At 27.8% G+C, this 14,356-nt stretch overlaps 1 protein-coding gene and 1 pseudogene across 1 annotated transcript in view; one reads left to right on the forward strand and one right to left on the reverse strand.

Annotated features, from left to right (window-relative positions):
- Positions 1-14,356, reverse strand: part of LOC132934553 (SUMO-conjugating enzyme UBC9-B-like) — a 29,792-nt gene that overhangs the window by 4,423 nt on the left and 11,013 nt on the right. The window contains exons 2-3 of the mRNA XM_061000875.1: positions 4,965-5,034; positions 4,812-4,895 (exon numbers count right to left, since the gene is read on the reverse strand). Coding sequence (XP_060856858.1) covers positions 4,812-4,895; positions 4,965-5,030 — 150 coding nt within the window. The 5' untranslated portion in view covers positions 5,031-5,034. The remainder of the gene's footprint in view (positions 1-4,811; positions 4,896-4,964; positions 5,035-14,356) is intronic.
- On the forward strand, positions 5,701-7,584 carry LOC132935987 (uncharacterized; annotated as a pseudogene).

Here is a 14,356-nt window from a genome sequence, read left to right on the forward strand (position 1 = left end):
GTTAAGTTATTGGGAAAACTGTTGGTTAACGTGAGGCTGCGCGGTGACATTGAAAGCAAAACTGTTTGTTTAGAATTATTTGTCATAAAAAGTAAAAAACCGTGTGTACCACTCTTGGGTCGAGCTTGGTTGGATAGACTATATCCAAGTTGGAGAAATGTTCTTCAGTTCAATCAAGTTTCAAAAAGTAGTAGTAATTTGGATACATTAGCTGTTAAATACCCAAATATCATTCCTAAGTCGTCGAATCAGGTAATAAAAAATTATAAAGCTGAAATAGTGTTAAAGGATAATGTTAAACCAATTTTTCATAAAGCTTATACAGTACCATTTAAATTGAGAGAAAAGGTAAACATAGAAATTGATAGATTAGTGAATGAAGGTATTTTAGAACCAGTTAAATTCAGTGAATGGGCTAGTCCTATAGTAATCGTACCTAAAAAGAATGGAAGTATAAGAATATGTGTGGATTGTAAGGTGACGATTAATAAATTTATACAAACACAGCATTACCCCTTACCTAATATTGAGGATTTGTTTGCAAGTATGGCGAGTTGTACAGTTTTTTGTGTGTTAGATTTGTCTGGAGCTTATCAACAATTAGAGTTATCATCAAGTTCTAAAGAATATTTGACAATAAATACTTTAAAAGGTTTATTTAGATTTACAAGGTTAACATTCGGTGTAGCTAGTGCACCAGCTATTTTTCAGTCTACCATGGATCAGATATTGTTAGGGTTGGAAAATGTGTTTTGTTATTTAGATGATATATTAATAGGTGAAAACACTGTTGAGAAATGTAAACAAAAGTTAGATTTGGTTTTAGATAGATTAAATAAATTTAATGTTTCTATTAATGTGGATAAATGTAAATTTTTTGAAAAGGAAGTTGATTATTTAGGACATACGTTGTCGAATAAAGGTATTCGTCCACAAATAAAGAAATTGGAAGCTATTAAAGAGGCTAGGGCACCTAATAATGTGACTGAATTGCAAGCTTATTTAGGATTATTAAATTATTATGGAAAATTTATTCCTAATCTGAGTAGTGAATTACATGACTTATATAAATTACTAAGGAAAGATGTTAAATTTGTGTGGAGCGATAAGTGTCAAGAAGTTTTTGAAAAAAGTAAAACATTGTTGTTACAAAATCAAGTATTAGAAATTTATGATCAAAAAAAGCCTATAGTAGTATGTGCAGATGGTTCACCATATGGTGTTGGGGCAATTTTGTCTCAAGTAGTTGATGGGGTAGAAAAACCAGTGTTATTTGCATCAAGTTCATTATCTCCAGCAGAACAAAAATATTCTCAGTTACACAGAGAAGCGTTGGCAATAGTGTTTGCATTGAAAAAATTTCATAAATATATATATGGTAACAAATTCACATTATGTTCAGATGCTCAAGCGTTAAGAGAAATATTTAGTCCACAGAAAGGTACAGCAGTGGTTGCAGCATCAAGATTACAGAGATGGGCAGTATTGTTATCTATGTATGAGTATGAATTTCAGTATAGATCAAGTAAACAAATGGTCCATGTCGATGCGTTAAGTAGATTACCATTAAGTACAGGTACTGATATAGAAGATGATGTTATTAGTAGATTATGTATAACAAATGAATTTAGTTTAAGTACTGCAGATGTAGTAGAAGCGTTAAAGAAAGATAAAATATTATTCAAAGTTTATAACTATGTATTACAAGGTTGGCCTAGAAAAGTAGAAAGTGAGATTAAGTATTATTTAAAGTTAAAAGATAGTTTAAGTACACAGGATGATTGCTTATTTTTTGGTGACAGGATTGTAGTGCCAGAGGTATTAAAAAAGAACATTTTAAAGATACTACATAAAGATCATGAAGGTATAGTAAGAATGAAAATGGCAGCAAGAAGTGTATTATGGTGGAAAAATATGAATACAGATATAGAAGAATTTAGTAAAGGATGTGAAATATGTGATCAGACTTCTAATGTAAGTAAAGAAAAAGTTATATCAAAATGGCCTATGGTAGTTAAGCCATGGCAAAGAGTGCATGTAGATTTCTTTCATTTGGAAGGCAATACGTTTTTGGTTGTGATTGATGCATATAGCAAATATATAGTAAAGAAACTGTTAAGAAAAACAAATTGTGAATCGTTAATTAGGGAGTTGCAGGAAGTGTTTGCATTTTTTGGGTTACCTGAAGAGATCGTATCAGACAATGGTCCTCCTTTTGGTTCATGGTTATTTAACAGCTATGGTAATCAAAGTAATATTAAAATAACAAAAACACCTCCATTTCATAGTCAGTCCAACGGCTTGGCTGAAAGAGCGGTTCAAACTGTTAAAAAGTATTTTAAAAAGTATATCTTAGATAGAGAATTAAGTAAATTGACTGTTAAAGAAAAAGTAGTAAGGTTCATTACAGTATATAACACTATGCCTTCAACAGTTACAGCACAGTCTCCAGCTGATCGTATGTTTTCGTATAAGTTAAGGTCTATTATGTCATCAATAAATCCAAAAAGTAAAGCTACAGTAAAAGAAAAAAAGAAATTAAGTTTTAATCTTAAAAATAATAAGTATTATGAGAATGAGAACAGTGAAATTTATTTTAAAAAAAATGAAAAAGTATTATATAGGAATCATTTTAAAGATTATTGTAAATGGTTACCAGCTAAAGTAGTTAAACAGTATACCAAATATTTATTTGTGATTGACTTAAATAATAATACTAGGATAGTTCATAAGAATTAGTTGAGGTATCCTAGAAGTATCGATAAAGATCAGGCTTATTACACATTACCAAAAAGTAATGCGTTACATAGTGAAACAAAAAGTAAAGAGAGTGTAGTTGTGCGTCGTTCGGAGAGAAATAGGAAGGTTACAAAAAGATATGGTTATGATAATTAACTATTGTCATGTTTTGTTTTATAATTATTTTGTTATATTACTTAGTTGTTAATATTAAGTTGTATTAATGTTCTATTTACTATTATGTACTATATTATTATTTCTATTTACTTTTATTGTTTAATGTAAAAAAAAAAAAAAAATAATGTTATTTAAAAAGATTTTAAAAAGAGGATGATGTTATGATGTTATCATATTATTATTATTATTATTATTATGTTATGATGTTATCATATTATTATTATTATTATTATTATTATTATGTTATGATTATAGTCTAACCTAAAATTGTAATAAAGTCATTCCGCACTATGTAACGGTTGCGTACACATGTTTAATACATAACACATGAGAACATAGATTGTAAAAATAAAGTAATGGGCATCTTTCTTGATATTCAAAAAGCTTTGGACTCGGTTAATCATGATATTTTAATAAAAAAACTGGATTATGCTGGTATTAGAGGTTCTACATTAAATCTTATCAGATCCTACTTAAGAAATAGAACACAGGTTGTCAGATTAAATGGTGTTATTAGTGATCATGTTAATATTACGCATGGGGTACCACAAGAAACTGTATTAGGGCCTATATTATTTCTTATTTATATAAATGGTCTATTAAATTTAATTGATGACTCAAACATTTCTTGTTTTTCTGATAATACCGCCATATTGGTACATAGTGGCAATTATAATGATTTATAGAAAAAAGCAAATTTGCTACCGTGTTAAAGTATGGTTTGATAATCATATGTTGATGCTTAATATTTCTAAATCTAAATATATGATTTTTAAAATCAAAGAGCACTCATTAAATCATAACTTTGAGCTAAAATTACATTTTTTTGATTGTAAATTTTGTTCAATAGGCTACATAAACTGTAAATGTAATATTTTGGAAAAAGTGGAATTATATAAATATCTTGGTATTACATTAGATTATAAATTAAAGTGGTCATGTCATATTAATAATTTAATCTCCAATTTACGTAAAATTTTCTTTATTTTTAAAGACGTTAAATGCTACTTTAATATTAAGATGAAGAGAATCATTTACATTGCTTTGGTTCAATTTATTTTTAGTTATGGAATAATGTAATAATAATGTAATGTAAAAATAATATTTGTATAGTCTTAACTTCAATATTATTTATATAAATCTTAGCTCGTATTTTGTTAAATGTTTATACCTTGCTTAATCTTAAATTGTGTTTATTCTTTCTGACATTTTTGACATAATAACATGTATACTAAAATTATAATCTGAACTCTACTCTCCTAAGACAAGCAATGCTTACAGGGAGTGATGCATACTGTCTATTGTTTTATTTTTGAAATGTATTGTATTCATATTTGCAAAAATAAAAAATTATTATTATTATATTAATTTGAAAGGCTCATAAACTTTGAAACAAAATTAGAACTATAATTACGAATATAAAAGATATTCTCAAAAATAGGTAAATTTTGTTACAAATATCATGGGGCTATAAAATGGACTTGTACATAGCAGTCCACGGTAGTTATATTGAAAACATAAAAACATTGAATACAATTTGAAAGAGTAGTGTGTTCTTTATCGCCTATTGCGTTAGCATCAGTCATCAAAGTGTGAAAACCATACAATTTAATTTTACAATATTAAGCTCTATTTGTGATTATATAAGTTGCTTTCATACTTAAGGTAATAAACAATAAGAATTTTATAAATGCAGAAAATCATGTTAAAAGTTATACAAAATGATTTTAACTATATTAATTAATTTATATAAAATAGCTAGAAAACTGATATAGGTATGCTCAAAACTAGAACATAATATTATGTTTTAAATTTAGTGGCCATTTTTTTGGTACCTGGAAATCACAATCAGACACAGGTATATAATGAAATAAAAAAATATTATTAATACTTACACCCTTTTTTCCAGGTATATAGCATTCCCAAACCATAAGGTTCAATGTACCATCTTGATTTTTGGCTGGTTTAGCTACGAAACCCTTGAGATAAAAAATTGTTATAAATTATTACATGTAGACATTTAGTATTTTAAACATATTAATACTCACAAACGGAGGATTTTTCCTCCATGCTTTACGTTCTTCTAATAATCGACTTACTGCAATACCAGACATTTTTCTGTAAAAAAATTATATAATTTGAAGACAATTCATATAAGTTTAAATCAAACCACATACATTCAAAAATTTACAGAAATTTTATTCAATTATCAATTAATTGTAGTAACTATTTATGTTGACTAAACCTACTGTAGTATGTGACATGTATTCATTATTTATGCATCTGTTTTAAACATTAAGTTTATATATTATGTCTAGTCACTAGTATTTTAGTGTATAAATTTAATATAACAACAGTCGGAAACATAACAGTTTTAAGTGCCCAAATCTAAATCTATCTAAAGGGTTAAAGTACAAGTAAATTGAAAAATATTCAATAAAATATCAAATATTGAGCCTGCAATCCGTCAACAAATATCTGACTCACATTTGGACTCAGTGATATGACCACCTTAGGGGTAATGTTATAATATATTGTAGTGATGTATGCTTATGGTGTAAAAGACTTAGGTTAGAACTAAAAGGTTAGGTTAGAATTAAAAGGTTACAATTAAAATAAAAAAATATCGTCAGAATAATGATAAAAAATTACAAGTACGCCTTTTAAAAGAGCAAAATTTAGTAATTTAATGAAGTCAAAGAAAAGGATAAACCAAAAATGTTCAAGAGTTAAAAAAAAAGACTAAAAGTTGTACAGCATAACTTAGACAAAGTAAAATCACAGATGTTTCAAATTGAAGCATCATCTCTAAGTGATTTAATTATTAAATCAAATTTATCTGATATTGATTCCAACCTTGTGCACGAGATATTTAACGCTGCAAAAATAAAAAATAAAAGACAAAGAAGGTACAGTGAAAGTTGGATATATTATGTTTGCTTTTTCATATAAGGTAAGCTTAAAATCAGTCACTATTAAGAAATAAAATAAAATTACAAGTATTAAATTACAGAAGCCCGTGTGGCTACAAATTTCTTCGAGATCAAAATATTCTACCTCTGCTATGTGTCAATACTATTAGAAAGTATTTATTGGCATTCAAAAGTGACTATGGATTTGACTTAATTTTTTTTACTCCTTAAAAAAAATGTTAAATAAAACTTCACACCAAAAAAAGGAAATTCTATTAGTGAATGAAGTTTTTATTAAGGTCGAGTATTTCAGTTAATAGTCGCACTTTACCTTACACTGGCTTGGAAGATTTTGGTGGAGATATACCAAATTGAGAAGGTGTAAAGGCTGATCATGGTTTGGTATTTATGTGGGGAAGTCTTGCTGATAATTTTACCCGACCAGTGGCGGTATTAGCTTCCAAAGGTATTTTAAGTACTTATATCATCTAAATTTAAAAATTATTATGTTTTTTATTTAAACATGTATTACTAGGTATCAATTTGACTAAAATAGTTATAAAGGCAGGTAATAATGCTATTAGAAGATGTAGGAGGGAGCAGAAGTAGTGGGTTTGACTACTGATGGCGCTTCTACAAACACAACGATGTGGAATCAACTAGGTATCAGTGTACTAAGTAATTGCTAAGTAATTGCTTTTTAGGTCCGTTTGATGACCAACGAAAAGTATTTGTCTTCAGCGATGCTCCACATCTTATTAAAACAATAAAGAATCGCCTACACGACAAAAAAGTTTTAAGAGTAAGCTAAAATTTAAACTTAGTACCTATAGATATATAAAATTAATTATCGATCATACCAAAATGTCTCACTTTCAGATTCATCCATTTAAATCATTAATAAAATGGGAATATTATCATTCCATATTTAATTTAGAACACCACAGAATTTTCGGCTATTATTATTATTAGTTTCACCATAGCAAGTGTACCCAAAATTTAATTTGTCTTTCCGCAGCCGACAGCGTAAATGCTCTACGTATTTTTGTCGCTCTTCTGGTCTTCGTTCAATCGCAGATTATAGGTATAATATTTATATTATTATTACTTATTATTAATAAAACCTTTATACTAATCTACAATAAATTAAATCGTTATTCTTGGTGGATTATGTATTATTTTTCAATTTTTATATTATCAAATTAATCTGATCCTATGCATATAAATAATTACAAAAATAAAATCATTACTAGTTGCCCTAAATTTGATTTAATGTATCAAAATACTTAGAAAATTATTATGTCTTGGAATATTGAATTAACATAACATGCTGTCATTGAAATTAGTAAAATAGTAACAATAATTTACGCGTATTTGTTTTCAGTATTATAATTATCATATATTTAGAATTAAACACTTGTCAAATGATAAAAAAAATCACTAAATAATAATATGTATTTTGTAGACAATGGCTTTACCCAAATCATCCAAAAGCTGGAGCGCACATATGCTTGCTGCTGCCGATGACGATATAACATCAACAATATTGGGTCCAGCCTTTAAAGTAAACCCTCGCTCTACTGCGATGGCCGAACTATATCCTATCGCTAAGACTGATCTCAAGATTTGGGAAATACAAGAAAACTTCTATGCATTCTCCATGAGTGACGCCTCACCATTTACATATACAAAGAACACGCGGTTTACCAAGTCTACCCATGACGAGTTGTCGATAGTAGCGAAAAAAAAATATTAACAAAGGTTTGTTGTTTTATTTCCTAATAACACTGATAACAGCGCATATGTCGATTATTTTACACTGCCATGATAACTATCTTGTAACTTTTGATAATAGGTGAACTCATTGAAGGATTAGTGGGTTCAACGTATTGTTTGGAGAAACAGTACATTATTGAAAATCAAAATGACTTTTCAATAATTTGGAGTAGCCGAGCCAACTGCGATATGTTGTTCCTAGGCCCAGCAGCATTTTGCAACCATGCATGTTTACCAAATGCAGCTTTGAAATGCATAAATTAAAAGTTGTAGAAGCTGCTGTAGAAACTTTAAAAAACATTAGTGCAGGGGAAGAGATATCAGTATTTAATGGGAAGAACTATTTTGAAAACAACAACGAAGAATGCAACTGTGTGACATGCTATGAAACGCAACGTAAGTTTTCTGTACTTGTATAATGCCACAGGCACCTAATTTATTCTAATTCTTTTTTTTTAAATTTCAGATGTGAATTGCACATACTCAAATGACAACCAAATAACACAAGCAACGCCTGAAAGTGAAATTGGTAATTTATTAGTTTGAATGAAGTGAGTCCGAGTCAGATAGCTTTCCACAATTCCATCTTCACCGAATATAGTATTAAGTGTCCAACAAGCAGAAAGTGAGTCCGAGTCAGATAGCAGCATAGATCTGATGGGTCTAGTGATGAATTTGAAGATAACCCCAAAAAGAATGAAGATGATGACATTGATGATGACGATGATGATGATGACGATGATGATGGTGATGATAATGACGAAAATGAAGATAACAAGGAAAAAAAGTATCCATGCCCCATGTGTTCGAACGTATATAGGTACAAAAGTTGGTTAGACAGACATTTGACAGTACACAAAAAAAGGTTTGCATGCGAATTTTGCCCAAAAGTTTTTAAAAAGAAATATAAACTTCAGATGCACACACAAGTGCACAATGGCCCAAAGAAATTCAAATGCCCCGATTGCGACACCACATACAATGACCCTTAAAATAGAAATAAACATTGGCAACTGAAACACAACCAAGCTCATGAAGAGATTATATGTATATTATGTAGAGAAAGTTTAACGTGTGCCAGAAACTTACGATATCATATGAATCAACACAACAACCTTACGCCGTATAAATGTAACATCTGTGAGTTGTCATTTAGTAACCCTGCATTCTTGTCGAAACACAAAAAAAAAATCCATCATTGAAGTTCAAAGTTTCAGATATGAAGTATAACTATGATAATACAACTATGTTGCCCGAGAGCACAATACACAGGCAAGTCAACTACAGAACCAACCGATCGTCAACTACAGAACCACCCGATCGTCAACTGTACTCCTGGTGGGGATGAGTACAAAATCGCCATTCACATTTTTCAAGACCCATCGATTCATAACTTCAAAACATGATGAATTGTCAGTCGTGGCATAAATTAAAATAAAAAAAGGTTTGTTTTATTTCCCTTATAACACTGAACAGTGCATAAATCGATTAATTTACACTACCTTGATAACTATCTTGTAATTTCCCACTATACCACAGAATTAATATTACATCTTATAAAAGATGAATTTATGATCTTAAATATGACCTCTCGTAAACATCTAATATTTGTTGTTAGGATGTACAAAACTTGTCTAATTTTAGTTCCGAAATATAACTTCTGTATAACATACTATAGATCAATAATAATTAGCAGTTTATTTAAAAACATTCCTAGAGATGTGTATATTGTAACGTTCCTGCGTAGTTAAGAAGTTCAAATGTATAACATTTGAGATTTAAAAATGTAACAGCACATAGGAGTATAGTAGCATAAACATCACTTTATTTTTGTTTATATTTTTGCTAATATTATATTAAAACTAAAAATAGCCATATGTTATATTTATATATATATATACTGTGGGTAATTTTATAACAGATTCTAATGGTTGTAATATTAATTATAAAGTTCCTAAACCACACGTGCGTAGAAATTTAATCAGAGAGCTGAACTCAACAAAACACACTTCATTTTACAATTGTAAAAAAAATGTATCAGTAAGTTAACCTATAACATTAAATCAGCTTAAAACTTAAGAAAACCCTACACGAGCATACAACATAGTAAACTTGTGTTCAGTAGAACCAATTTTGTGTTTTAAGCCGAGTGAATTTATCTATATTATTCAAACTCAGAGCTATGAACATCATAGAACATTTTTTTATCAGATAACCATTTTACTTGGCTTATAATCCAAGTATCTAGTTAGTTTTAATAATCCTTATCCTTTACACTTATCTGTTTTAATGTAGGAATGGATTAATAATAATGACAGTGCAAAATATAAAAACATGATGGTAATTTTGTAGATTTGGAAACTATTAATCCACCTGAACATATTTTATCTTTAGTCAAAGTAAGTTTTATGTTCTCAATTAAAATTATTTTGAATATGTATTTGAAGAAATTAACTTTTTAACACATTCTCTCTTAATTACTAAAAAAATAAAAATATTATTCACCTTTCTCATGTTTTTATACTTTTCTTTTACATTGTACCTATTCTTCAAATATTTTTTAACAGTGTTGATTCTTATAATATGTAGAATATCTGATGGCTTAATCTGCTACTTTTACATTTTAAACTTAAATAATAATATAAATTATTGACATAAATTTGAGCTATTTATAATTAAAAGTTTATAATATTATATATTAAGATAAATTAGTAAAAATAGTAAACATTATAATTAGAAATAGCCAAATAACTTAGGAAGAAGAAATTTTTTTTTTAATTCATAAATTATTAATGAATTATTTTGGATTAAAAGAAAAAAATAGTCTAGTCATTTATTTATTTTTCATTAAAAATAGGATGATGCTAATAAGGTTAATGAGAATGCTAAAAGTTTAAATGAAGACATACCTATGCAGGAAGATGATATAAGAATAGGATATTGTGATGTTATGGTAAGCATTTTTTATCATGGTAAAATCATATTATGTGAATTATGATAACTACTAATTAGTAGCTACACATTGCACAATTTCTATTATTTATTTGTATAGAGTATAGACAACTTTGAACTTAGTTTTTTTCTTCTTTTTTTTGTATTGTCTAATCCAGTTATTGTATTTCTTTTATATAATTATAATTAGGTATTTTATATTTTTATAATTAGGTATATTATTAAATTGAAGACTAGTCGCCATTTATTAATTTATTTCTATTCAACTTTTATTTTCCAATAAAATCTAGTTGTTTGACATATTATTTTATTTGAATTGTTAATGTTAGATAATTTTAGCTTATTATTATTTATTTTTAAAATTTTTAAGTTTTACTTATTTAGTTTACAAAAATGAATAATGATTATATATCTATTATTTTATTATTTGTTGAAATAACCAACAAAATAAATGAAATATTAAAAATAAAAAGGAATATATAATTTGACTTTAATCAGTTTTGGTCAATTTATAAAACGTTGTAAGCAATTGTTTAAAATTAATGTTTTCAACAAGTTGTTTAAGACATAACAAAGTTCTGTATGCAAAACCAAAGATATCACATTTGACACCAACATTAATACTAAAAATAATATTTGCACTAAATTAAAAATTTTTTTAGGTATAAGCCTGTCTAATCTACCAATTATTACCATATATTAAAAAAAAAAAATAACAAAATGCGAATGCAGTTACAGTTAATACAGTTATAATACACAATAATATTCTGATGATATGGAACTTTATAAAAATTCACAATGATAATATTTGGTTTCATATTAATGACGACATTCAACTGTTTTCCTTTGTAAGTGGCATTTAATTGAAAATAAATTTAAGATCCAAAGAACTTGTCTGGGACACACCATGATAATATCAGCGTTGTATAACTAGAAGTGAAATACAGAGTTTCTGACGTATAGGTGCGCTTATAACATAAAGACCAACGTGTTTGAAGGTCTGCGGACAGCATAGTATCCGCACTGCTTATAATTGTTGCAAAAATATATTTCCATTGTTCAATATTGATGTAATATTATATACCAATGGATCATATTTTTTAAGTATAACTGAAAGCAATTTATGTTGGGTCATCTTGAAAGGTGGGTTCAATAGTTTAAGGATTATTCTGAAAAAATTGTAACAAGGTTGTCATGTTGAACTTTAAGCATTGGCCCATATCATTCTGGTGAAGTTTGAATATAAGTTGCACCAGCAATGGACGGTCAGACAGTACATAAGACTATTAGACAAGTTTAAACATCATTTACTCAAGGTGAGATGTGATTTTTTTATATTCCAATTACACTTTAATATTTTATTATACTGTTGACTGTTATGACGATATTCGATCTTGCAAAAATCATTTATAATGATTCTGGCTATTGAAAGTTTGTCACATATTTTGTTTTCAAAGTTTGCTTTACATATTGTGGCTAAAAATGGAGTCAATTTAGTCCCATGTGTCACAGTTTTTCAGAATCAAAGTTTTATCTCCGACACAGCGGTAGCCAATCTTTCAGTCCCATTACACAAGATGTCATTCAAAGACGGACATGATGTAATAACTGATGATGCGTAATTGTTAATATGTTATAGTAGTGAGGATGTCCTACATTAACACGGCATGATGAGGTAAATAACAAACCGGTAATGTAGAGAAGCATAGTATTTCAAATTTGTTTTATATTACTATGTCAAGGTACTCTTTCGTGAACTTATGTCACACGTTTGGTAGAGTAGTCCTTTACAAGGTTGTTTAAGAACTGTACTGCAAAATATTTACCCTTGATTACCCAAAGTTACTGGGCCACTGTTTGAAAGGTAACCTTAATTAACTGTTGACATGACTTTATTAACTGTTGTTATGAAATATACTGATGTATGTCCATCCAAGTATCAATAGGTTGTGTTGGAACAGCAGTAACATTCATTTTTGGTAATATATGACAGGTAATTGTAGTTCAAAATCCACTTGTCACACAATAGCACACAAATATTATTAACTAAGTATACCCACTGCAGTACACTGTAAAATTGTCAAACGGGTATTATTGTGGAACATAACATCTGTACGAATAAATAAAATATGATTCCCACTCTTGAATACCAACATTAAATGTTTGTCTAGCTACTGATGCTATTAATTAAATCATTGTCCTAAGATATTGATACGGTTTATAGTTCATTGAAGTTATTCAGTTGAGTTTATACGTGCTCAAAACACTAAGTTTTGTACAATTGTTTTTTTATTGCAGTCTTATGTTCCCAAATTAATAAATAACTATTAATTCACGCAAGCTTATTTCTTCTCTTTTGACAATTCATGATAAATTCTTTTCAAAAACAAAATCAAACAGTTGAATGGTCTTTATGATCTTTTTGAAGATGTGGTGATTGGTCGAGGACGATTACTTCAATACTAATTCCTACAATGTATACAATTCAAATTACTTAATTATTAATAGCATAGGAATCACCTTATTATTTTTTTTCTATTTTTCCTTTTATTACTTATTATAATATACATTAATAATACACTAATTTTCATATATTTTTTTTTTTTTTATAATTCATGTTTTCAATAAATTAATTATGAGTATGATCCATCTATGCTCTACAGTTGAATGGCCTTTTTACAGTATTTTTAAAGGTTCTCAAACTTATCAACAAACAGTGGTAATTAATTGAGTATGTATTTGATTTATGACTAATTATCCTACAATAGTACAATTAAAATAACTTAATTTCTAATATCATATAATTCATATATTACAAAGAATCAATCACTTAACAATTTTTTTTTTTTGTTTTTTTTTTTTCCACAAAAATGTTTGCAATAAATTATGTATAAGTTATAGCATAGGCACCACCTTATAATTTGTATTTTTTTGCATTCTTTTTTTTTTATTCTTAATTACTTATTGTATAATGCATTATTTATTTAATAATAAGTATAATTTTCATATTTTTTTTTTTACACAACAGTAATGTTTGCAACAAATAAATTATAAGTATGGCCCCAACTATGCTTTACAATGTTATAGGAATCATCTTATAAAGATTGTTACTCATTTTATTTATTATCCGTAGGTATCTATTAGAGTTTACGGCTTTGCCTATCACTAAAAGGTAAACCTTGTGACGATAGACAAGAATCAACATATTATAATATAAGGATTAAACATAATATAATTAAAACGTAACATAAAATACATTTTATATGTAGTAATAAATAACCTAAATAAAAGTAGTGCAATTATAATAGTTTTAATAATGTAATTATTAATTATTAACTATAGGCAAAAAATTTACAATACAAATGAACATCTTTTGGTAATAAAAAAAGAAAGGTAGGTACATAATTTTTTTTCTTTTATATTATGTGACTTAGTAACCATTTTTTAATTAATAATTTTAAACGAACATAATACAACGAATTATAATAACCTAACAGTATGACTGTATTAAATATAAAATAATTTAGTTGGTCTATCTCTATGATATTATGTAATTTAATTTTTAATAATTTTGTTTATTTACAGATGTTATTTGGAAAAGAAGTAGCAATATGTTTTGTAATACTAATGGCAAAATACTAGAACATGAGTACTATGAGAATATTAGTGTATCCAAACATGGATAGGGTGCCGCGGTTTGTGTAGTGAATTCAAAATGTATGGCCTGCACTGTTAAATTAGATGGACAAGATAGAGGCTCTTGTTGTACCTCTTTCACCGGTAATTTATCTAAAATTATT

This window comes from Metopolophium dirhodum, chromosome 1 (genome assembly GCF_019925205.1).
Source record: "Metopolophium dirhodum isolate CAU chromosome 1, ASM1992520v1, whole genome shotgun sequence".
Taxonomy (NCBI): Eukaryota; Metazoa; Arthropoda; class Insecta; order Hemiptera; family Aphididae; genus Metopolophium; species Metopolophium dirhodum.